Raw genomic sequence first — 23,373 nt, 5'->3', positions numbered from 1 at the left:
TGACTAGCTCCCGGATGTCGGTTGATCCACGAGCGATGCATATATTCTTCAGTTCCGGGGCATGCCTCGATTTGCTTGGGGCATCCAATCCAGCGGCCGAGTCGATTGAAAGACAGCGAGATGAAGTGCCTGGCGGCCATCGCAGTGTTTCGCGAATGGAGTGTATCGCGACTTGCAGTTCATCAGTAAATACAAAACAGGCCTGTGGCGCTTGCGATGCATCGGCTTTGAGGTGCTCAGGCGGGCTCCCTTAGCCGGCTTTGCCAAATTGCTAATGATGGCAATATCACGTTAGTGGGTTGGGTGTTTGGATACTTGGATCGCTGCAGCCGAGCAGCGCGGGCAGATCCAGCAACAGTGGATGCATTGGCGGCAGTGCGATTCACATCGACTGACTTTGCGCTTTGGACCGGACACGTACTATGACTATGGGTTTGTCGTGGAGGACGTAGCCGTGCACATCATCGAGTGCCCGAGTAGAAAGCTCGATGCTAGGGAACTTGACGAATGCTTGTCCTTTCATCCGCCCCTCCGTCATGAGGCGGATTTCAAGGTCTCTGGGGCGATCAAAGGACTCAGCGGTTAGCGTTTCCTGGAATTACGGGGAATGGCCAGGACATCTGAGTTCTTCACCGCCGAGGCCGGTTTACCTCTTCATGGACGAGAAGTTTGGGAAATATCGGCCAAAGAGGTACTCCAGGTCCTTGGCCCGGACCTGCTTGTGGTCTAAATTCTTGATATAGAGCGTCGCGGACGGTGCGCCTCTTTGATAGTTCCGGAACGAGGGGATGTTCAGAATCTCTGAGAGCGAGCGACAGAGGAAGTTAGACACCAGGGCGCGCGATAGTGTGCGCTGGCAACAGGCATCCGATTTTACCGTCATGGGATATGCGGTTCTCGTCCAGCTCCTGCTGAGACACTGTCTCGAGGGGAATGCTGTCGAGATCATCCGGCTGCTTGGTGGAAGGCACGGTTATTGCGCCAGGATTCGCTGGGAGCAGGCCAGTCGGCACATGCGGTACCGACTCGGGCATAGCTTTGCTTGAAACGTCGTCCAAGTGCGCGCTGGGTGTCGAGGGTAGTTTTGTGGTTGGCTTTGTAGCTGATTTTGCAGCGGGATCCTCCTTGGACTTCTTTGAAGCGAGGGTTGCTCGTCCGGTCGGGGCCTCGTCATCCGATTCCAGCTCTGACTCGTCACTGGCAAGGAGTGGATCTCGCTTCCGCTTGGCCTGGCTAGAGGCTGCCAATGTGTCAGCGCTCCAGTCCGCCTATCGTAGATTGCAGTGAGTATGGGCTACAGGCGTCGGCAGTGATGGTATGCTCAACTGCGTGCTACAGGCTCGACTTCATGATACCAACCGAAGCGGCAGCAGCAGTGAATGGCGGAGGGAGGTTGAGTTTGTTCATCAAGTGCAGGACCTGGACATATAGATTCGGAACGGATGCAATGGCGTGCGCAATATTCTTGATGATCTCGGGTGTCGGTGGGGGATACTTGTAGCAAAGATTTGGTGGGGCGGAGTAATGTATCCTGACCACGCAGGATGCAGACGCCATGGAAAAACCTGTCAATCAGCGATGCTATCCCGGTCGGGCCGTGCTCGAGCTTGGACAGCGTTATCGTATTTGCCACTCATGGAGCGTCCTTGCGGCCCGCGAGGCCGGACAAAGCCTGATCGTATGCCGCTTGACAGCATCGCATACGATCCGATTCGCTCGAGGCCAGATCGAGGACGAGCAGATGCCTTGATGAGGCTGTCGATTCTCACCCGAGATGCGGCGCAATCGGCGCAGGTTGGGGCGGCACATCCTCTATTGGTGTGATGTGTCTACGGCATCAAAATCGAGCGATTGTGAGCAGAGACAATTCCCACATGCAGGGCTGTCCAGTTGATCCACCCGGACCGAGGCGGCGGCGGGATATCGGGGCCAAGGACTCGGCGACATTTGACCTACAATATCTGCTCGCTCGGATCGGCTGGTCCTTCTCTGGGGCGGGCGTAGTCCACCTTCAGGGCTTTGCTGAAGACCTGCAGATTCGGAATCTGCGTGAGCGCGAGGTCCGCCCGCGACTGGTCCCGGAAGGTGAGGAAGAGGGCATTTTTCTGCGGATTGGTGATAATTGGAGGACGAGCGACTGGATCAGCTGCAGATCTACGTGCTTGCATGCGTGCTTGCTGCCTGTGCGGCCGAGGTCTGGGCTCGGCGACCGCATCTGCGAGCCGCATGGGCGATCCAGGCGCATACCATCTTGCCGGCCCTGCGAGCGCTGATGGCGCCATAGTGGCCAAAGAAGGCTGCGTCCTTGACGATAAAGTCCGGGATGTTGCGGACGAGCAGGACCAGCGACTTGGGCGGCCGCTCGGCAGGTCGGTCGGCGGCCCGGGCGGGTGCGGGCTTGGGGTTCTGTTTCATGGATGCAGCGCGGATGGGCAGAGATCAGGACAGAGCAGATCCGCGCCGGCGCTGTGGCTGCGCGGCCTTGTCGTGGCCCTCTCGGCCGCCCTGGCCGCATCGGCCGGCTTGGTCGTCATCGCCCCGCTGGATATCGAAGTCGCTCGCAACTGCTGCATCTTCTTAGATCTGCTGCATCTTCTTAGATCTGTTGTCCAGAGTCAACATCATGGATCCTGACCGTCTGCAGAAGCTGGAGCTGGCCCGCAAGAAGCTCAGGCAGTTCAAGGACTCGCAGAAAGCCCATGCCAAGTCCACCTTCTTGAAATACAAGTCCCGGCACCAGTCTGACCGGGCCCCTTCGCTCGCAGGCTTGCTTGAGCTGCAGAATCCGAGCAGAGAACCAGCTCTGTACGCTCGGTCGCCTTCCTGCTGCAGCTACCGCTCTGACCTTGGAAACACTGCCAGGCCATGGCCCGACGTCCTTCCGCTGCTTACCGACCCTTGCTGCCATCTTGTCGCTGCTTAGGGCCTTGGACAGCACAAACGGCACAGCCGACCTCTCCGAGCTGAGTCCCAGAGCCGAGCTGCCGATCTATTTCTCGGTAGGCGCACATAGGATTGCGCTGGTCCGAGTTTGCAGTGGCGTACAACGAACCGGGGCTGGCTTGGCCTCTGATCCAGTGGCTGCGTCGTGCATGTTGTGAATGCGCAACTCTTGGTCGCAGTTGGGCTTATAATGGGGTGCTGGACAGCGGGTTGACTCGATTCAAACTCACCACTTTCGTTGCCGCGACACACATCTCTTGCTGTCCAAATGGCAGGTCAAGACCGCCATCGACTCGCTTGATCCCTCCAGAGGCGTTGATGTAGGTTTCAACCGACAATGAATCGCAGTCGCTCGGCGGGTCGATGGGTTTGACTCTCGGTCGACTGATCCGCCGCTAACCGCCATTGATCCACAGAGCCACTCGGACGTTGGAATAGACATCGCGACCGCCATCGGTTATTTGCAGAGCCTCCTGGTCGTCCGGGGGCTTGAATATGCATCCGACTCTGGGTCACCGCCTGCCAGCGGTACCGTCACTAAGCCCAGCAACATGCAGCCCACGCAGCAACCAGAGCCAAGAGACGAAGCTCCATTCGATACCAAAGTCTCAGAGCACGAAGACCAGGCTGCGGTGCCATCAATCGAGCAGTCGAGAGCAGTCGATTCAGTCGATCCAGTCGATTCAGTCAATCCAGCCGATTCAGTCGATCCAGTCGATCCAGTCGATCTCGTCCGTGCTGATCTAGTCATGGGGCCAATCGTGGCTCCTCCTCGCCGATACATCGTCGATTCGCAGGAAGAGGCACACGAGATCGAGTACCTCCGCGAGCAGCTCATCCAGAGAGACAATGAATTTGCCCGGCTGACGGAATTTATGCTCAAGCTTCCCTCGCAATCGGATGTCGACCGCCTCACCGTCCAGATTGCTTCACTCCAGCAGCAGATATCCGACCACGAGCGGCAGGGAGAGACCCCACCGACCGGATTGGCTTCGCGTGGATCGGCACTTGGTCGGGCTCAGAATGGGGACATTCTTCTCGACGACATCGATGTCGTACAGCAGGAACTGGCCCGAGTCCGACGAGTCTTGGGCGAGACCCAAGGCGAATGCACCCACTGGAAGGCCCTCTACGAAGATGCTGTCCTGCAGGCCACTGAGCGCACGATGGCCGTCGAGACTACCAAATCGACCAACACATCGCCAGTCGACACTAACGACCCCAATGAAGAAACGCTGCAGACGTCCAGCGCTTTAGCGAGTCTTGCAAGCCTGCAAGAAAAGCACGATATGCTTGTGCACAGGGTCAGCGAGCTCGGCGAGATTATTCGACACAGGGATGCTCAACTGGAAGACTCTGCTCTCCGTGAAGATAGCCTCAAACACGAGATCCAGGTGCTCCGTCGAGCCCAAGTGGACTATGGCTCGCTGTTGCTGCAAGGCAAGGACGCAACCACTGCCGAGGTTTTTGCTGCTCTCAACGCCAAATGCCGCCAGCTTGCCGACGAGGTATCGCTGTATCAAGTGCAGGCTCGGGAACAGGCGATGCTGATCGAGACCCTCAAGACGGCCGTGCACAACACCGAGATACTTGAGCGACGGATTTCCGATCAGGCCGAGGAAATCACCAAGCTCAACGATGCCACCGAGCGGCTTCGGTACACAAGCAAGCTCAAAGAGGAGGCTCTCCTGACCGAAGTCAAGCGCTTCCACAGTCACAATGCTACGACCGAGGACCGGCTCTATCGTCTGTGGCAGATTGCCGTCGAGCCTGGAAGCAAGTTTGATCCCGAGCGAGTAGTTCTAGATGAGTGGCTTGCCGAATGGATGGCCATGATGAAAGAGAAGGTCGTGAGGCTCCAGGCCGTGATTGATTCCTCCGAGGCCATCATCGCCAAGCAACACGACAAGCTCATCAGGCTGATGGAAGAACAGCCTACCAAGAAATCCGCAGCATCTCCCAGCTTTGGAAGCGATCCAAGCCCGCCTGAGGAGACCCCCGCCGCCCAGGATGCGTCTCGTCCGACAGATTCGCACAGGTCGACCGATGCTGGCACTCAGACCGATCCCATGATGGCCTTCACACGAATCAGCACCATCAAGGCCGAGCTACTGTCCAACTTGGAGACACGATCCTCGGCCTCGGCTTCGACGACGGGTGAACCATCGCAGATGCTTGAGGAGGTCCTCGAATCGGGTGAAGGCAGCCACGTCGCGACACAACCTCCAGCCACGCCGCTGCAGCTCTCCCCGCAAGGGAGCTCTCGGAACTTGGAGGCTGGTGGCCGAGACGACAAGTCCACCACCGAAGCCGACAAGATCAGAGCAAAACTCAAGAAGCTGGCTGTTCAATACACCGAGCTACAGAACGTATGTGCTGGGCTAGAAGACCAGGTTGCGTATCAAATCCAGATCAACAACGAAATGAAGCAACTGATCGCTCGGAGCAGTCTTGGTATCGGTCGGAACCAAGTCAATGAGGCACATGAGTTGCTGGAGCGCTACAACGATGCGCTCGTGCAAGTCGGGTTGCTGCGGCTCGAAAACGAGCGATGGAGGGCGCGGTGCGAGGAGCTGGAGGAGGTCGTCGAGAGCATTGTGATGCAACAAACGGACCCAGAGACAGACTAGAGCATGTCTTGCTAAACTGCCGTAGTCAGGCCGAATGTATATTCTGATATCATATATACACACACCCCAACGTTCGTCCCAGGCCCTGCGCCACCAAGTATGAAAGTTGGGTGCGGATGCCGTTGTCCATGCTACTGCTGGAGCACCAGCACGGGGTCCTTCGCGAGCTCGTTGTCCAAGAATGGCTCGAGAATCACATTCAGAATGTAATCGGCAGTGCCGTTCATCTGGGAGGGGCAGGCAGACACAGAATATATGAACTTCAGCCCCCGCCGTCACAGCAAACACTCGTCGATGCCCGAGAACGGCTTGACCAGCACGCCGGAAACTTACATGTGGGCCAGGTGCTGTCAGGAAATGTAGTCGACCGTTGTCGTTCAAGAAGCGGAGCCCAAGGCGATCCTGACGGGATGACCATGCAGAACGCCGGTTAGCCCTCCACTCAACCCTGTGCTTGGTTATGGCGAGCTACTCACCTCGGTCCACAGATCTTGCTGCTCAAGCGGAACCACAGCGCCGTCCTTGTCGAGATTGGCAAACCACTGATCAAGTATTCCGATGCAAGAAATCAGCCACTTGCGGCGGGCTGCGAGCCAACGCCAACGCCGACAGGACAAAGCTGAAATGTCTCTCCATGTCACAGCTGGCGGCTCCGCAAAGCAGTCGGATCATCGAGTGGGGCAAACATGCAGCCACTCACAGCCGAATCTCTGGGCACAACCATGTCGTCGGGCTCGAAGCGGACCAACACCAAGTTATGCAGTGACTTGAGACGGTCGGCGTACTGCTTGTTTTGGTTCTGTTGCGATAAACACGATACTGAGCAGATACTTCCAACGCAGAACGTTGCCGAGCCAGTTGAGGCGGGGTTATGCACGAGCGCAAAGAGAACAATACTCAGTGGGTCCTACCAACTCATTATTGACGTAGGGAAGGAAGATATTGCGCTCCAGATAAAGCTTGATGTTGCGCGGGTCCTGCATATCGATCCAACAAAACATGAGCAAATCGCTGGCGGGCCAGCGAGGGCCGTCGCTGTCGCTCGCACCAGTAGTCCCCAATGGATTCCTTGCATTATCTGCGTTATCTGCGTCATCTGCGTCATCTGAGCCATCTGCAGACACGCAGGCGAAGCACAGACCGACGGAGTCATCACACCGACATACCCTGTAGTACTGCGCCTGGACCACCCGGTTCTGGATCCAGGGGATGTAGGCGCCCCGAAGCAGAAGCGAGCGAGCCAGTTCGCACTTGGCAGTATCCTTGCCCATGCATCCCGGAAAGTGGGCGATCCCACCATGTGGCGAGCCCATGGTGATGAGGTTGCGTACTGCCGGGCCATCGCATTTCTCGACATAGGCTCGCATCAACAAGCCACCCTAAATCCAGGCGAGGGGTCAGAATCGGCGGGGCCAGCCTCGAAAGCACCGCCAAGAAAGCAAAGCGAACCAAGGCACAATACCTGGCTGAAGCCGATGGCATTGAAGCCACTCGAAAGGAGCGGGTCGCTCTTGAGTTGCTCACAAACTTCATCCACCTGAGGATGCGGCTCCAGGTCAGTATGCGAGCCACGGAGATCGCAAGATCGTGCACGCTCCTTCCGCAACTTAATTGGCAGGTAGAAATAGCAGCGATCACGTTCACACCACAGCCGACGCTGAGAAACTGTCAGCCGTTGCCCCACCTGGCGGCTGATGACATCGAAATAGCCGTGGTCCCTGTCTTCGTCTTCGGACGCCCCAATGCGGACAGAATACACATATACGCCCGGCAAGCGTTCTTGCAACTGGGCCGCCAGATCAAGGATGCTGAGACCGGAATCGCCTGGGTCAGACGGCTGGTCTTTGGTGGCCTTGACGATCGATAGGGGAGGGGCAGACGCTTTGCCTTCCTGATTTGAACCACTTACCCTCCACAACAAGAGTCGCCCATGCCGTGCCAAATGACAACTGAACACGGAGACAATAGCGCGGATCAGCCGAATGCATTGCGAGGTTTGCGATGAAGATCACCCGGACCGCGGCTCACCTGGAGTGTAAACAGCTGCGGAGGCCGACGGGAGGACCAAAGGGAAACGATAGAGAACAGCCATGTTAGTTCAGAGCTGGCACCCAGGGCAAAAGGCAGCGAGGGGCGGCAAGGGTCCATGACTGCACGACGCCTATACCTTGGGACGCTGCAATGCACAGCAACAGCCCCACACAGAGGGATAGGATTCGCAGCGCAGCGTTCATCGTTGTCCGATTGCTTGATCGAAGGCCAGATCGGAGAGAAGCGCGACGGGCCTCTGTGCTGACCAGGGTGGCGGGTTGCCCTGGCTCGGCGGAGATTCTCCACCAAGACAGCGGCTTTGGAGGCCAGCCGCAACATGGGCGCAGACGAGAGGCATGGAGCATCGCAGCCGCAAGACAGATGATAGCCGCGCCAGTCGACTGCTCCGGCTATCACTTCCATCGGCTGGCCGGCCATCGCAATGCCATCGACTCTGGTCTGGTCACTTCCCCGCCGGCCGATTGAGCCACTCAGCCAGAGCCATGCTGTGGCGGTGCGCTGCGCAGTCGGCTGCGCACACTCACACAGCCGCCGGGCGAGACGCCGCTCTCGGTGTGCTCTCGCCCGTGGCCTCGCCGCGCCCTCGCCTCGCCTCGCTCCGTTTTTTTGCTCCCTCTGTGATATCCGATTGCCCAGATCCAGGCTGCCCTGCCCTCCAGCCGTTCTGCAATCATCGACATCGGTGTTCATGATAAAAGGCCGCTGGCTGCCTCTGATCGGACGTCCTCTGTTTCCCGTGCAAAGACTCCCGCTTCCCCGCACGCCGTCTCTGCTGCCCCGTCTCCAGCCACCCGCTATCCCAGCCATCCACTCGCGTATCTACTCAACCATGACCACCGCCGAGGACATCCAGGTCCGCATCAAGGAGGCCCAGGACGCCATGAAGGCCCTGAAACAGCGCAAGGCCCCCAAGGAAGAAATCGATGCACAGATCGAGGTGCTGAAAGCCCTGCAGGAACAAAAGAAGAGCCTTGGTGAGGACGGCGACCAAAGCAAGAAGTTCACCCTGAAAGTGCCCAAGGTAATGCTGGTTCTCGTGCCCGCGACCCCACTCGTCCCCAAAGACCGGACGAGTGTCACTGGAACGACACTGGCATTCGGGATCGTTGGATTGGCGAATGCCTTGCGTCCTTGCTCGCCGCCTCCTGTCAACGCACGAACTGACCGACCGGCACTTGCCCGTCGCTGATCGTGCGCTATCCAAACATCCAGGGCACCAAGGACTACACCGACAAGGAAATGGCTGTCCGAGAAAAGATCTTCTCGACGATTACCCAGTGCTTCAAACGCCACGGCGGCATCACCATCGACACGCCTGTTTTTGAGCTCAAGGTATGGCGCGCTACTCGATGCAATCATTGCCTCGATATTGTGGCCATGCTGCCGTTATGCCGTGATTGTGCCGTGATTGTGCCGTGATTCCACTGCCCACCACGCTTTGGAGGTCAGAGGCAGTCAAGCTGCAGTATCAGCAGCCCTGTCCGCCACATGTCTGCACCACTTTGGGCACCACTTTTTCTATCAGTCTCACCCTTCGTTGCCTGCAGGAAATCCTCTCGGGCAAGTACGGCGAGGACAGCAAGCTCATCTACGATCTTCAGGACCAAGGCGGCGAGCTGTGTTCGTTGCGCTACGATTTGACCGTGAGTTTCCCTTCGCACAACGCGACCGTGCCGTCATTGCCGTTGTCACGATGCAGTCTCCCCGAGCTTGATGGAGGCGTCGCCCTTGTCATGGCAAGCCACGATCGTGATCGTCGTGTCCGCTGCCGGATTGAGCTGTCATCTGAAGACCGCATCCTTGGCTCGCAGGTTCCATTTGCCCGATTCCTGGCCATGAACAGCAAGGAGTATCCCACCATTAAGCGCTACCAGATCGCCAAGGTCTACCGCCGCGACCAACCCTCCGTTACCAAGGGTCGCATGCGCGAGTTCTATCAATGCGTATGTGTCCGTCTGACTTGCTGTCATATCGAGCCATGCCAACGCCACACCCACAGCAGCCTGACTCATGCTTTGTTTTCCATCTCCCCCCTCCCTGCTTCGGGCCGTCCAGGACTTTGACATTGCCGGCACTTTCGACCCCATGATCCCGGATGCCGAGGTCGTCAAAGTCATGGTGGAGATCCTGACTCAACTGGATGTCGGCGACTTTACCGTCAAGGTAAGACGTGGCGTACTTTGGGACTGTGGGAGGGATCGCGTGCGATGCAGTGCATGTAAAACATGTGTTTCGGCTTCCAGTGTGCCTGGGGAGCCCTGAGGGCATTGTCTCCTTTGTAAAGCAGGCCGATCATTACATTGGCTGTATCGGAATCGCTAATGCATCGGTTTCGACGGCCACTGCGCAGATGAACCACCGCAAGATCCTGGACGGCATGTTCGAGGTCTGCGGCGTCCCCGCTGAGAAAATTCGACCCATTTCCTCGGCCGTCGACAAGCTGGACAAGATGTCCTGGGAGGATGTCCGCAAGGAAATGACTCAGGAGAAGGGCCTGGATCCCGCCGTTGCCGATCGCATCGGGGAGTACGTCAAGCTCAAGGGTGGCGCAGAGCTCTGCGAGATCCTGGCAAACGACCCAGGACTGTCAAGCAACTCAAGGGCTTCTGCTGGCATCAAGGACATGCGCCAGCTCTTCAGGTTCCTCGACATTTTCGGCATCAGCGACAGGGTACGTCTGGCTTTGCAATCAAGATGTGCTGCCGTTTGCTTGGCTTGCATCTGATGTGGGTGGGCCCGCTTGGACAGTGCCCCGTGCTTCCACAGCCCAGCGATCATTCGAAGCTGACAGCGCATCCATGGCCTGCCACCTGCGCATCCGTGATCTGCCACTTGCCCATCCCTAGATCATCTTCGATCTCAGTCTGGCCCGTGGTTTGGACTACTACACTGGCGTGATTTACGAAGCCGTCTTCAATGCCTCGATGAACAGTGAGTCATCGGTGACGCCCTCGACTGAGTCTGAGTGCTTTGCCCGGCCTTCGCCGCGTGTTCTACCAGCATACTCCAATAGGCGCTGATGTGAAGCCGATTAGCATGGCGCCGAGCGCAATTTCAATCAATGGCTGCCCGACCGCGATCACTAACATGGCCGGCCCCGCTGCCTTACAACAGAGGACGATGAGTCGAGCGGCACTGGATCCATCGCTGCAGGTGGTCGCTACGACGAGCTTGTTGGCATGTTCTCTGGCGGCCAGAAGATTCCCTGTGTCGGTGTCAGTATCGGTGTCGAGCGAGTTTTCTCGATCTTGATGCGCAAGCTCAACATCAAGCAGGTCAAGGCCAACCAGACCCAGGTCTACGTTATCGGTGTTGGAGACGGCCAGCTCGAGGAGCGCATGCGTATTTGCAAGGAGCTCTGGGACGCCGACATCAAGGCCGACTTTATGCACAAGGCCAAGCCAAAGCTGCAGGCTCAGTGGACAGCCTGCGATAAGGACCAGATTCCGCTTGCGATCATCATCGGCGAGAGCGAGGTCAAGGAAGGCATCGTGAAGCTCAAGGATATGCGAGCCAAGGACAGCGAGCAGGGCGGCGGTGTTACGATCAAGCGAGTTGAGATGGTGGCCGAGATCAAGCGCCGCCTGGAGGACAGCCCTAACGAGGCCTTTGTTTCAGCCAAGGCTGCTCCTGCTGCTCCTGCTCCTGCTGCTGCTGCTGCTGCTCCCAAGGCCAAAGGCAAGGGCGCCGCCCCCAAGTCGCCTCTGACCGGCCCTGCTTCTGGTGTCCGCAGCATTGTGACCCAGGCTGCTCACCACGGCCCCTCTGGACTCGAGTTTGTTGCCGCCCATGAGCGGGCTTACTACGGCCCCAGCAGCCCTGCCAGTGCCTCATACCCTCCCTCCTGGGGTGCTTCCGCCTTTGGACCAGTCTCTACTGCCTGCAAGGTCGACAACTCGTCCAAGGCTACCGAAAAGCAATCTGGAGCCCAGCCTGCTGCTGCTGCTGTCGCTCCCCGCTCGATCAAGATTGAGACCCACACCGCCGCTGGATCGTCACAGCCCCAGCCCCCGACCCCCAAGGACTGGGTCGCTGCTGAGGAGCGTGCCTACTTTGGCCCGGTTGTTGGCGGTTGGTAATGGCTTGTGCGGCCGGCCACACGCTGCCCTGAAGGACACACCCTCATAGTGTAATTTTGGGTATGCCGAGCTTTGCGGCTCAATACACCGAAGTACCCGCGTCCAACACTGCCCGTTCAGAACCGGTGGGGCTGGATGTCCATGTGGCTGGGCATGATTGACTTGAGGGATTGAAGAGCCTGAGCCTGAGCCTGAGCCTGAGCCTGAGTATGGGCCTGAGCATGGGCCTGAGAATGACTCAGCCAGCAAAGCCTGCTATCCCTCGCATCATTCCAATCGTGTGCTGCTTGCTTGAATGCGTACATCGCACCGCATTTGCATATCTTTGGATCAAGGCAAATCTTCGTCAGCAACCCTCATGGATCAAGAATGCATCCGCGATCTTGCTGCTGCTGTCGAGTGTGGCAACCAGCGTCTCCTGCTTCCGTATGCCCAAGCTCTGTGGCAAACCGACCAGCATCAGCAAGCCATAGAGGCCCTCGAGGCGTTTGGCATTAGTCCGTTCGATGTGCAGTGCGCTCGGTTGCTCGTCGAGTACTACGAGTATCACTACTGCTCCCAGATGCATCAGGAAGCAGCTCCAGCAGGTGAGATCGAGTCCATCTGCCGTTGATGGTATCCCACGCGGCTCTCGTGAACTCATCGCTTCCTCCCCTCAAAGCATAGATGGCCAGGAAGCAAATGACGACGACATTAGACGACACCGAGCCTATCTTTTCAATCTACGTCTTGCCCTCGCCGACCATGGCGATGTTCCCAGTCTCTTTTATCTGCTAGAGTCCCTGCAACCGAGGCTCATCAAGTCTCTCGTGGCAGCGATGGAGAGCGACCACGACATCGACGATCCTCCAGATGACTCAGTGGTGCATGCAAGGACTCTGCTCCCGCTCTTAGAGAAGGCGGCGCTCGAAGGCGATCCCTCGGCCGTCGCGGGAGCTGCGGCCATCTATCGGCAAATGTATCTTGACACTCGGAGCACCTCAGGCCACCGCCCACCCAAGGTCGCTGCATCCCTTGCCAGCCGAATAGCCGACAAGTACCGGCTCTTTGTTGCCCTGGCAGCCAAGCTCGATGATGCCGCCTGCGTCTTTGACTGGGCCGAGTTGCTGCTGGCCGACAGACAAAAGAATGGCCTCCAGATGCAACAGGCACTCGACAGCTTCGTCAAATCCGGCGAGCTCGGAAACTTCCGTGGGTACCTTCGGGCGGCCTCGTTGCTGCAAGACGGAACGATAACCGTCCCAGGTGGAGCAGGCGATCGCCAGGTACTCGAACTCTGCTATCGGGCAGCCCAGAAAGGCTCGACAGCACCGACCCTCAAAGAAATCGGCGATGGTTACCGTCACACCGCCGATGCGGAGCTGGCTCTAGCAGTTCGATGCTACAAGGAAGGCGCCGATGGCGGATGCCCAAACTCGATGGCGGCTCTGGGTGACTGCCTGTGGGGAGGAGTGGGTGCAGCGACGGACCGATCGAGAGCTGTCGAGCTGTGGGAACGATCGACGGGCCTGGGGTCAATGGCCGCCGACGATTGCAGCAACCGAGCCCCGCAGCTTCTGGTGTGCTTCTGGAAGGGTTATGGATGTGCTCGGGATCCCGAGAAAGCCAGAGCGTTGTGGCAGCGACTCGCCAGCAGTCTGGGCGTCAGTGCGTCCGAGGAGCAGATGCTGGATGCAATCGACCTGATCGAAGGGCAGCTCTTGTAGTCCGGGCCAGCCATTGGGAGAGCCGGGAAATTTGTCGCCAACGATAGCACCACATTGTTCACACCGAAACAGAGCATGCCAATGTTCGAGTGTTGGCTGCTGTTTGGCAGTTCCAAATATACATGTGTAATTAGTGTAGGATTGTCAGCCACCCACCTATATCTAATCTGACGGATCCAGTATAGCTGTGGGGATGATCTTATTTGCCTGCTATTAAGTATCTCTGGTTTGGGATATTCGGTGGCATTCGGTGCGGAAGTCTGATCATTTCAAATGCTATGGCCTGGGATGAGATATGATGGGGCAGAGGTTGATGTTCATAGTTCGAGAATCACCTGGGCTCGCATATTGGTTCTCAAACAGACACTTTGGCAGCTTCCGAGTGAAGACCACCGGTCGCTCTACGGTCTCCACAATCGACCTGCACTGCTCAAAGTACTTGACAAGCCGCTGCCTCCTGGGACTGGATGCATAGCCCTTGCCTTGAAGCCATGAAGCATTGCCAGAGGTGATCACCACATTGTTCTCCTCCGAGGCGTGCTCCAGGACGGCCTTGCACATCCTGTCGACGGCCGCTTGGCGCCTCCTGCGTCCCATTTTTTTGTTGGAACACTAACCAATTCGATATTTCAGATAACGTTGTAAAAATAAAAGCGGCTCTGGAAAATTTTGAAAATATTGAATGCGCATTTTTTGGGGCCAAGAGCCCGAGGAATGTCGGCACTCCCTGGGGTCATGGGGTGAGGGTCGCATCCCGGCTTCGGACCATCCCAAAATTACAAAATTATACTGTCGTTCCTGACCGGGACTTTCAGCTCATACATAGTCTATCACCAAGAACGATCGCCCTGGTCCTCGGCCAATGTAACCAGCGTTGATGTAAGCGCCATGAAGTTTCTCGATATGAAAGGAGATATCCAGTTCTGATCACAGATGGTGAGGTTTTTCGGAGTTTGAGTGTACAATCGCATTAACAATCTGGATTTCGAGAATCTCGAGAGCCAGAAATGGACAGTTAACCTCACACCTACCAGCGACTCACTTCCTGCTGACTGAGTCATTCAAAGTGTAGATATAACAACAGAGTCTCCTCCAAGGGCGATGCCTGTCCGCGCCATGTCCTACCACCCTCCCCAAAGTCTTCAAGCGCATGGAGTGCCATGCGTTTCAGAACCCTCATGGCTCTTGGCTGATGGTGGACTAGTCCAACGAGCGAGGGACGCCGCCAGCAGCAACTTGCCACTTGCTGTGGACAGGCCGCTGCGGCTGTGTGCAGCGAGACTAATGTACAAAAATGGGGGAGGGCGAAGAAGCCGGCCGCAACCAAACAGAGTCGGGAAAGCTCAGCCCAGTCTCGTGCCGGAGTGCCTAATAGTGCCGGGGAAAGCAGAAGGTCTTGTGGTCGTCGACGGCCTTGACACACTGGTCGGCGGAGTGGTCGACGGCGTTCATGCAGGCGAAGACACGATCGGAGCCACCATCCTGGCAGAACAGCTTCTTGAGCTCAGCACGGAGGTAGGTACACTCGGTATAGGTGGAGACGGCTGAGACAGGTCGGATGAAGATATCGGTGAGCAAGCTGGGTCAGAGAAGCAGCCGAATATGCAAGCCAGAAAGGGGATGTGGCTCGGCCAACCTTCGGTGATACTTACGGATGTTGTTCCCACAGCTATCGTCAGAGGTCGAGCCCTCGACAGCAGCAGAGGACTTCCAGGAAGGCTTGGCGCACTTGTCCTTGGTGCAGACGAGATCGTCGGAGCAGTCGTGCTCGCTGCTGCAAGAAGCACCCTCGCAGTGGCCCTTCCAGGAGCAGTAGTCATCCTTCTTGGCACACTTGCCCTTGGAGCAAATCAGCTCACCAGAGCAGTCGTTGTAGTTGTTGCACGAGGCACCTCGCAGTGGCCAGGCCAGGCACAGCTGGAGCCGTGCGAATCAAGCTGGGAAAGATCAAAGAAGGGGGCAGCGCGAGCAACAGCGAGGAAGGCAGCGGCCGAGACGCAGATGAGCATGATGGACTTCATGGTGACGATGGAGATGTGCGCAAAACGAGGGAATCAGAAAGTGGTATGTGGGCGGCCGAATGGAGGCTGGAGCGGTGTTTGAGCGGGTTTGGCTGTGAGGCGTGGTGGTGAGGAATTGATGCCAGGTTTATATCAGACAGGCGATGCGGTGGCAGAGCGATCACCGCCCCTAATCTTGCATGGAAGTGCCCGGACCACAGGGATCTTTGGTCAACGTCCTGCCACTGAGGTGCATGTCCAATCCAGAGGGATCTATCTGGCATCGGTGTGATCATGGGCAAGCGAGTTAGTGGCGCTGCAGACGAGTTGGATGCAACGAGAGACGACGATTGAAACCGAGGACGGCCATCGACACAGGCGGGAGTTGACAGAACGAGTGATGCTACGACCATGATGAGTGATGCAACGATCATGACGAGACAGGATCAAGACATGGCACACATGGCGATGCGCCGAGCTGCGTTGATTTGGTGTCGTTGTCTCCTGGCATCGACAGCACCATGTCTGGTCCCTGTCCCCACACCTCAGCAATCCCACCGCCCCATCCCACGCTGCATGGATTCATGGTTATCGTGGGTGCTATGGCTCCATACACACATGTATCGCCGTCCCTGTCCTCGCCACCCTGCATCTCTCCGTCCACTGCCACCATCGCAAGCTCGCTCTGGGTTGTCACGTTCTCGATTCCGAACGGGGGCGGTGCTTGGTCGCCCACTTGGCACGCCCTTTCCGCTTGGCCCAATGTTCGGTGCCTCTCCCTCGTCTCCATCTGTCAACCTCCAGCCCATCCAGCTTTCCATCGATTCTTTCATCGATCCGTCCGCACATCCCATCCAGCAGCCAGCGTGCCATGTCTGCAGCCACAGGTGAGACTCTGTTGATGATGCATCACCGATGGCAGGTGACGACAATGTCTGCTGCTGACCCTTGTGCCAGACTTTGATGCCTTCCTGGACAAGCACGATCTCGCCAGGAACAAGACCCTCCTGGTCGACCACGAGATCGACAGCACCGACCTGGTGGGTTGCTTGGCTCTGTCGCCGATGGCATGATGCACTCGATGGTTGGACGGTGTCCATGCTGGTGACGGAATGTCGCCGACACTGCGGCCGTCGATGCCCCTGGCCATCCAGACATTGTTGCTGAACAACGGCTGCCTGTCCAGGTCCTCTCTCTGACCGAGCCAGAGATGAAGCAGATCGGGCTCAAGCTCGGCGCCATCAAGAAGATCCAGCGAGCCCAGCGCCAGAACACCGAGCCGCCTGTTGTCGTCCACAAGAGCGAGCCACCGCCATCCAAGACACCCGATGGCAGCGAGAGCGCTGTTCTCCCTGTGGTCCGATACAGACCGCCTCCGCTGACGAGGGGATGGAAGTGCCAGCTGGGCAACAGGGACCACGAGGTGTTCATCAGGTACGGCGATGTCTGTGGTGCAGTATGGGGTGTCTGCACTCCAGCCGGTTGGTCATCAATCCATGTCCATGTCTGCACTGGCAACACCGACATCCAGAGTGCCCACTGACCATCGCCTCTTTGCCCAGCTATCGAGTCTTCAGCGACGAGATGCCCGCAATCAAGCTCTACGCCGCCCTCAAGTCGTCCAGCCAATACGACAAGAACCTGTGTCCGTACCTCGACCAGCTGTGTCTCGTCGATGCCATGAACTGGGAGACGGGCTTCATCAACGGCCTGGTCAACTCGCAGGTCATTGTGCTGGTTCTGTCGGAGCGGGGACTGAGCCGCACCCGCGAGGCACACCTCAAGCCAGACAACCAGTTCCTGGAGGTGAGCAAGCGAGCGGTTGGCCGAGCATCCATGTCGATGCACTTGCACTCGATAGTCCCTGACACTCACACTCACACTCACACTCACACTCACACTCACACTCACACTCACACTCACACTCACACTCACACTCACACTCACACTCACACTCACACCACACTCAGGTCCAGCATGCCCTGCGTCGGATGCGAGAGTCGGCCACCACCGGCCGCCCGGTGACCGTCCAGCCCGTCTACATGTGGTCGACCCGCATCATCAACAACCAGACCTATGCTTCCAAGTACTTCCCCAACCCCGACGACTTTCCCGACGAGCCGCCCTGCCACGATCTGAGTCCCCTCGTCGACGGCAAGCCCGTGTCGATCCGCCAGACCATCCGAGATGTCCTGGCTCTCCAGCAGTTCAATGCAGCCGATGGGACAGCGGTGATGAGGTGGGTGGCTGCTGTCATCCCATCGATGGCAAGCCATTTCTGCTGCATTGCTGTCATGCGTGATCGCAACATCCTGCACGCCATGCACACCATCAATGCCATGTGCACCATCAATGCCATGCGCACCATGCTGCATCAGACTTCTCTCACAACACCACACGACACCATACACATCGCCTCACCTTGCTGCACATCCATCTGACCACATCCAACTGACCCCATTCCCTTTCGCACTCGTCCATCCCCCGCCACCACACAGGCTCTCTCCGTACATCCGAGTGCTTGTGGCCAAGACCGAGAGGGCCATCGCCGAGGGCATCCTCTACCACCAGAGCCGACCCATCGTCCTCGCTGCCGACGAAGACTCGCAGCTCCGCGTCCTGCTCGATCCCATCGACTTTGACCCCGACAGGAAGGCGCTCGAGGATCTGTATGTCGAGGGAACCCGCCAGTGGCTGTTTGACCATGTCACTGCCTGGGCCGACGACGACGACAACGCCGACCGGGTCCTGTGGGTCAATGCCGTCGCCGGTGTCGGCAAGTCCGTCGCTGCCGCCCAGATCGCCAACATCCTGCTTGGTCGGGACCAGCTGGCGACATCGCTGTTCCTCAAGTACAACGACACCCGCAAGAACAACCCCCGCATCCTGCTGACCACGATCGCATATGGACTGTGTCGCTGGTACGCACCGATCGGCCGTCGGCTCCTCGACGTTGGCCACTCCAAGGACGATCTCGACAAGATGAGCATCCCGGACCTGTTCAAGGCCTTGGTTGAGGATCCACTCGAGGCTCTTGGCCAGTACCGGCCCAAGGGAGCCGTCGTGGTGATGGTCGATGGACTGGACGAGTGCCATCCGCGCGACGAGATCCTGTCGCTCCTGGCCTGGCGACTCACGCAGCTGAAGGACGAGTCCCGGATCAAGCTGCTGCTGACGTCCCGCCCCGAGGCCGACATCAGGGATGCCTTCCGAGGAGTGCCGACCACGACGATCGAGCCGTCGAGCGAAGACAACATCCGCGACCTCCGGGTGTTCATCGACCATCGTCTCAGGGACCATCCCAGCCTCAGTGAGTCGGACCGCACCCAGGCGATCTCGGTGCTGCTGGACCAGTCCAAGACATTCGTGTGGATCAACCTGATCCTCAACACCGTCGAGCACGAGCTAGAGACTCCCGAGCCTGGATCGACTCCGTGCGAGGAGAGCGACGCAGCACACGAGCCACGGACACTGACCCTCGAGATGATCCGAGAAATCAACGACTCGTCGGTGGATCTCAAGGGACTGTACCACAAGACATTCGCCAAGATCCACTCGCAATCGAGCCACCCGGCCGAGCTGGTCACGGTGGTGTCGGCGATCGCCACGGCCCAGTCGATCCTGACAACACAGATCATCGCCGATGTGTTTGGACTCGAGATCGGGGTCGTTCGCGAGTGTCTCAAGAGCCTCAGTCTGGTCCTCGATCCTGGTGCCAATGGACTGGATCCCCGAGGCAGCCAGTCCACCAACACCGAGGTCAAGTTCAACCACAAGTCGGTGGTGGACTATCTCCTCGGCGACGCATCGACTGGCCATCCGTGGCATGTGTCGACCTCGTTCCACACGGTGTTTGCCAAGGGATGTCTCGGAGTGATCCTCTCGCACGAGCCAGTGATCAACATCTGCGATATCTACGACTTTCACGACAAGATCGCTGACCTCGAGGACAGGGTCGCAGCCACGATCACGCCGTCGCTGCGATACAGCGTCGCCCACTGGATCACACACTTTGTGTGGTGTGTGGACGGAGAGGCCGAGTCGAGTCCGGTGTGGCAGTCGGCCGAGATGGTCGATGTGGCTGCGGTGCTCACTCGGTTCGTCAAGACGCATGTGTTCTTCTGGCTCGAGTGTGGGTCGCTCACATATGTGGTCAAGCCGATCATCGAGCAACTGGCTGTGCTTCGAGGAGTGATCGCCAAGGCACCCAGCACCATCATCGACGACACCACGAAGGAACTGGTCAAGGACACGTATCGATTCATCCGCGAGTTTGCCGACCCGATCATCGCGAGTGCACCACAGGTGTACAACTCGGGATATGCATTCACACCGAAGGAGACGGCGATCTACAAGACATATGCCGACCGACTCGAGGACAAGATCCCGTTCCTGGTCACAGCCGGTCCAGCACCCACCTGGGATCCGTGTGAGATGACACTCACTGGCCATGCATACCGTGTGTTCTCCGTGGCGATCTCGCCCAATGGCAAATGGATTGCCTCTGGCTCTGATGACAACACCATCAAGGTGTGGGATGCCACCACAGGCCAGGTGAAGCTCACTCTCGAGGGACACACAGACACGGTGTTCTCCGTGGCGATCTCACCCGATGGCAAGTGGATTGTCTCTGGCTCTGGAGACGACACCATCAAGTTGTGGGATGCCGCCACAGGCCAGGTGAAGCACGCTCTCGAGGGACACACACTGGGTGTGACCTCCGTGGTGATCTCGCCCGATGGAAAGTGGATTGCCTCTGGTTCTGAAGACCGGACAATCGGGGTGTGGGATTCTACCACTGGGCAATTGAAACACACCCTCGAGGGACACACATGGAATGTGTTCTCCGTGGCGATCTCGCCCGATGGCAAGTGGATTGTCTCTGGTTCTTGGGACACGACCATCAAGTTGTGGGATGCCGCCACAGGCCAGGTGAAGCACGCTCTCGAGGGACACACACTGGGTGTGACCTCCGTGGTGATCTCGCCCGATGGTAATTGGATTATCTCTGGTTCTGAAGACCGGACAATCAGGGTGTGGGATTCTACCACAGGCCAGGTGAAGCACACCCTCGAGGGACACACACACTATGTACTCTCAGTGGCGATCTCGCCCGATGGCAAGTGGATTGCATCTAGCTCGGCTGACAAGGCAATCAAATTGTGGGATGCCGCCACTGGCCAGGTGAAGCTCACTCTCGAGGGACACACAGACACGGTGTTCTCCGTGGCGATCTCACCCGATGGCAAGTGGATTGTCTCTGGCTCTGGAGACGACACCATCAAGTTGTGGGATGCCGCCACAGGCCAGGTGAAGCACGCTCTCGAGGGACACACACTGGGTGTGACCTCCGTGGTGATCTCGCCCGATGGAAAGTGGATTGCCTCTGGTTCTGAAGACCGGACAATCGGGGTGTGGGATTCTACCACTGGGCAATTGAAACACACTCTCGAGGGACACACAAACAGGGTGACCTCCGTGGCCATCTCGCCCGATGGCAAGTGGATCGTCTCTGGCTCTAGTGACCATACCATCAAGTTGTGGGATGCTGCCACAGGCCAACTTAAGCACACCCTCGAAGGACACACAACCTTTGTGACCTCCGTGGCGATCTCGCCGGATGGCAACTCAATTCTGTCTCGAGATGGCCGGAGCAATCAAATTATCTGGGCCCGTCGAGGTGACGAGTGGATTCGTTCCGACAAAGATGCTTCCAGTTTAATTGCCGCATCTGGCTCGAATTCATTATCCCAGTGGACTATTATCGATGATTCTCCTCAGTGGATTCGCCACGGCAGCCATTCCACCAAAATCCCACATTCTCTCTTTGGTGTTTGGTGGCATCGTATCTTCACCCCATCTGGCGGGTTTGTTTATTGGACCCATGCTTTGCCCATCCGCCTCGTCATCAACCTGGTAAGTCCAGCTACCCTTGACCCACCTCCACTGCACCCAAGTAACACTCCTGCCTCCACAGCCAATCTACCTCAACACTCTTGCGACCCGAGCCGAGGTTGCCAGGTACATCGAAGCCAAACCAGCCATAACAGCGGCTTTCGAAGAATCGAGAGCAAGTGCCGCAGAAGATGCCCGACTCGTCGATGAGCAAGCCCGAATAGAAGAAGCCTGAATAGCAGAAGAGACCCGAATCGCCCAAGAACATGCCAGACCGAAGGGACTGTTCAAGTGGTTCCGCAAGTAGTGTGAGAAGTACGCAGGTACAATTGGAATGTATTGCATACGAATTATCGAATACAGTGACCATATGCCGTGTGAATTTGGGCATGGGTCCGCCTCTGCCGCCGCCAAATTTGCGCTCAAACCCGACCACAATGACCGTTGTAGCGAAGACTCGGATGGATTGGATGTGCCATGGATGGGCAGGAATGTCTTGAGGCGTCGATAGCGTGATAGTTACGGAATGTGATGGATTGGATGGTTTGGATGGTTTGTGCCGGAGGCAATGGGCAGTGGTAATATAGGCAATAATGTCGTTGACCGTAGAAGAGGGAGTATCAAGTTGGCAGTGGGCAATGGGCCAGAGGACGAAGGCCAGGAGGACAAGAAATTACTTTCCTTTCTTTATTGTGCACTCGTTTACAACTGCAGTACACTATCCATCAGGACCCCGTGGTCCCCGGCATCTCGCTCTTCATTCTCGATTCCCACTCGATTCCCACCAGACCTCAGTCGAATCATCTGCACAACCAACAGTCGCTGTCGTCACGGCCACCTCGCAGGGCCGCTCCATCAAATACGCCATGTGCCTTGGGCCCAAGAAGGACAAGAATCGCTTCCTCTCGATCCATATCTGACTGCTACAGCGCCCCGGAATCAATAATGACGATGCTGTCGGCAGGGGTGCCCCCAACAGTACCAAGCTCGTTGATCGTGCGCAGGATCGAGACGCCTTCGACAACCCGTCCAAAGACAACATGCTTGCCGTTCATCTTTGCATACTTTGATGGGTCGTCCGACAGAGTTATAAAAAACTGGCTCGAGTTGGTGTTCTTGCCCGAGTTGGCCATGCCCACGTATCCGACGTCGTCGCATTTGATCTTGAGGCCAGCCTTCTCGTCGTTGAAGGTTGGCCCGTATATGGACTCTCCGCCGGAGCCGTCGCCTCGGGTAATGTCGCCGCCCTGCATCACAAAATCCTTGACGACCCGGTGGATGGGGTTGGCGGCAAAGTGCATTGGCTTGGCCTTGGCCGCCTTGCAGAAGCCTTTGCTTCCAGTGCAAAGGGCAACAAAGTTATCGACGGTCTTGGGACAGAGGTCTGCGAACAGCTCGATGATCAGCCGGCCCGCAGAGTATGGAGGTACCGGCTCGAATCGCAGCGGCCCCTGATGGAGCGGTAAGCACCGAGCGGGTACATGTCAGAACGGAAGCAAGGGTAGATCAGCATCGGGCGGTGGATCATCCGGATTGCTGACGGCTTCCCGACTTGCTGGATGCATCAAAGTCACTCGGAGCGCACACGGATTGAATCTACAGATGGGATCCACTCTCGATGAGTCAGTCACAGCATCGAAGAGGGACAGGATTCGGACCTGGGATGCCCGGCTGGGATCGGAGGAATAGGCCTCGCCGAGTATATCGATAGCTTCTGTCCCCAGCAGCGCCTCGGGGGCCGCCTGTGGGTCATGGCCATAGATGGCGGCGGACTCGCTGATAAACTTGCAGGCCCGATGGTAAGCTGCCAGCTGGTGCTCGTATTCGGCCTTGGAGCCGATGCCGATCTCGAGATAGACGGAGGTGGGCATCTCGAGGACAGGGAGATCAACGCGCCAGCCACCAACGAGCGGCATTTTGAGTCCCTCGCCGTCGCGAGGCGACATTCCAGCGATGCAATATCGGAAACCACGGGGCTGTCTGCCGGGATCCGCCGCACACTTGCAAAGATACGTACGGATATACGGAGCATGTGGAAACTATGTTGATGAGCGCCCCCTCCCCAGCG

General features: G+C 57.6%; 8 protein-coding genes across 8 annotated transcripts; 4 read left to right on the top strand and 4 right to left on the bottom strand.

Moving 5' to 3' along the window:
* Positions 1-27: 27 nt before the first annotated feature.
* On the bottom strand, positions 28-2,500 carry BJ171DRAFT_194118 (uncharacterized protein). Its single transcript, XM_053106207.1, has 8 exons — positions 2,248-2,500; positions 1,957-2,105; positions 1,770-1,829; positions 1,360-1,531; positions 878-1,268; positions 651-801; positions 422-557; positions 28-271 (listed from the first exon to the last, which is right to left on the bottom strand). The coding sequence occupies exons 1-8, from the start codon at positions 2,413-2,415 to the stop codon at positions 251-253; spliced, it is 1,248 nt and encodes a 415-aa protein (XP_052964084.1). The 5' UTR covers positions 2,416-2,500; the 3' UTR covers positions 28-250.
* A 742-nt stretch (positions 2,501-3,242) lies between these two features.
* BJ171DRAFT_194111 (uncharacterized protein) lies at positions 3,243-5,803 on the top strand. The gene is made up of 2 exons (XM_053106206.1): positions 3,243-3,263; positions 3,401-5,803. Exon 2 carries the CDS (start codon positions 3,495-3,497, stop codon positions 5,571-5,573), a length of 2,079 nt encoding a protein of 692 aa, XP_052964083.1. The 5' UTR covers positions 3,243-3,263; positions 3,401-3,494; the 3' UTR covers positions 5,574-5,803.
* Positions 5,705-7,665, bottom strand: BJ171DRAFT_584647 (palmitoyl-protein thioesterase-like protein 1; the record flags this gene model as incomplete). The annotated part of the gene is made up of 10 exons (XM_053114317.1): positions 5,705-5,800; positions 5,907-5,975; positions 6,050-6,115; positions 6,274-6,372; positions 6,485-6,550; positions 6,740-6,952; positions 7,036-7,110; positions 7,258-7,381; positions 7,483-7,522; positions 7,602-7,665. 10 exons carry the CDS (start codon positions 7,663-7,665, stop codon positions 5,705-5,707), a joined length of 912 nt encoding a protein of 303 aa, XP_052964082.1.
* A 789-nt stretch (positions 7,666-8,454) lies between these two features.
* Positions 8,455-11,704, top strand: BJ171DRAFT_584646 (uncharacterized protein; the record flags this gene model as incomplete). Its single annotated transcript, XM_053114316.1, has 8 exons — positions 8,455-8,646; positions 8,838-8,957; positions 9,173-9,268; positions 9,437-9,568; positions 9,681-9,788; positions 9,976-10,296; positions 10,472-10,556; positions 10,740-11,704. The coding sequence occupies 8 exons, from the start codon at positions 8,455-8,457 to the stop codon at positions 11,702-11,704; spliced, it is 2,019 nt and encodes a 672-aa protein (XP_052964081.1).
* Positions 11,705-12,062: 358 nt separating this feature from the next.
* BJ171DRAFT_629384 (uncharacterized protein) lies at positions 12,063-13,500 on the top strand (the record flags this gene model as incomplete). The annotated part of the gene is made up of 2 exons (XM_053115593.1): positions 12,063-12,291; positions 12,371-13,500. The coding sequence occupies 2 exons, from the start codon at positions 12,063-12,065 to the stop codon at positions 13,408-13,410; spliced, it is 1,269 nt and encodes a 422-aa protein (XP_052964080.1). The 3' UTR covers positions 13,411-13,500.
* Positions 13,501-14,665: 1,165 nt separating this feature from the next.
* On the bottom strand, positions 14,666-15,431 carry BJ171DRAFT_570035 (uncharacterized protein; the record flags this gene model as incomplete). Its single annotated transcript, XM_053113605.1, has 3 exons — positions 14,666-14,954; positions 15,063-15,327; positions 15,384-15,431. 3 exons carry the CDS (start codon positions 15,429-15,431, stop codon positions 14,779-14,781), a joined length of 489 nt encoding a protein of 162 aa, XP_052964079.1. The 3' UTR covers positions 14,666-14,778.
* Positions 15,432-16,281: 850 nt separating this feature from the next.
* On the top strand, positions 16,282-17,220 carry BJ171DRAFT_477088 (uncharacterized protein; the record flags this gene model as incomplete). Its single annotated transcript, XM_053108864.1, has 5 exons — positions 16,282-16,297; positions 16,368-16,450; positions 16,597-16,844; positions 16,973-17,135; positions 17,200-17,220. The coding sequence occupies 5 exons, from the start codon at positions 16,282-16,284 to the stop codon at positions 17,218-17,220; spliced, it is 531 nt and encodes a 176-aa protein (XP_052964078.1).
* A 4,761-nt stretch (positions 17,221-21,981) lies between these two features.
* BJ171DRAFT_516208 (cyclophilin) lies at positions 21,982-23,197 on the bottom strand. Its single transcript, XM_053112016.1, has 2 exons — positions 22,964-23,197; positions 21,982-22,756 (listed from the first exon to the last, which is right to left on the bottom strand). The coding sequence occupies exons 1-2, from the start codon at positions 23,174-23,176 to the stop codon at positions 22,229-22,231; spliced, it is 741 nt and encodes a 246-aa protein (XP_052964077.1). The 5' UTR covers positions 23,177-23,197; the 3' UTR covers positions 21,982-22,228.
* Between the last annotated feature and the right edge of the window lie 176 nt (positions 23,198-23,373).

The sequence above is a fragment of the Polychytrium aggregatum genome, assembly GCF_025602895.1.
Source record: "Polychytrium aggregatum strain JEL109 chromosome Unknown BJ171scaffold_35, whole genome shotgun sequence".
NCBI lineage: Eukaryota > Fungi > Chytridiomycota > Chytridiomycetes > Polychytriales > Polychytrium > Polychytrium aggregatum.
The sequence above is the reverse complement of the archived record's forward strand: the minus strand, read 5'-3'. Positions and strand labels throughout refer to the sequence as shown.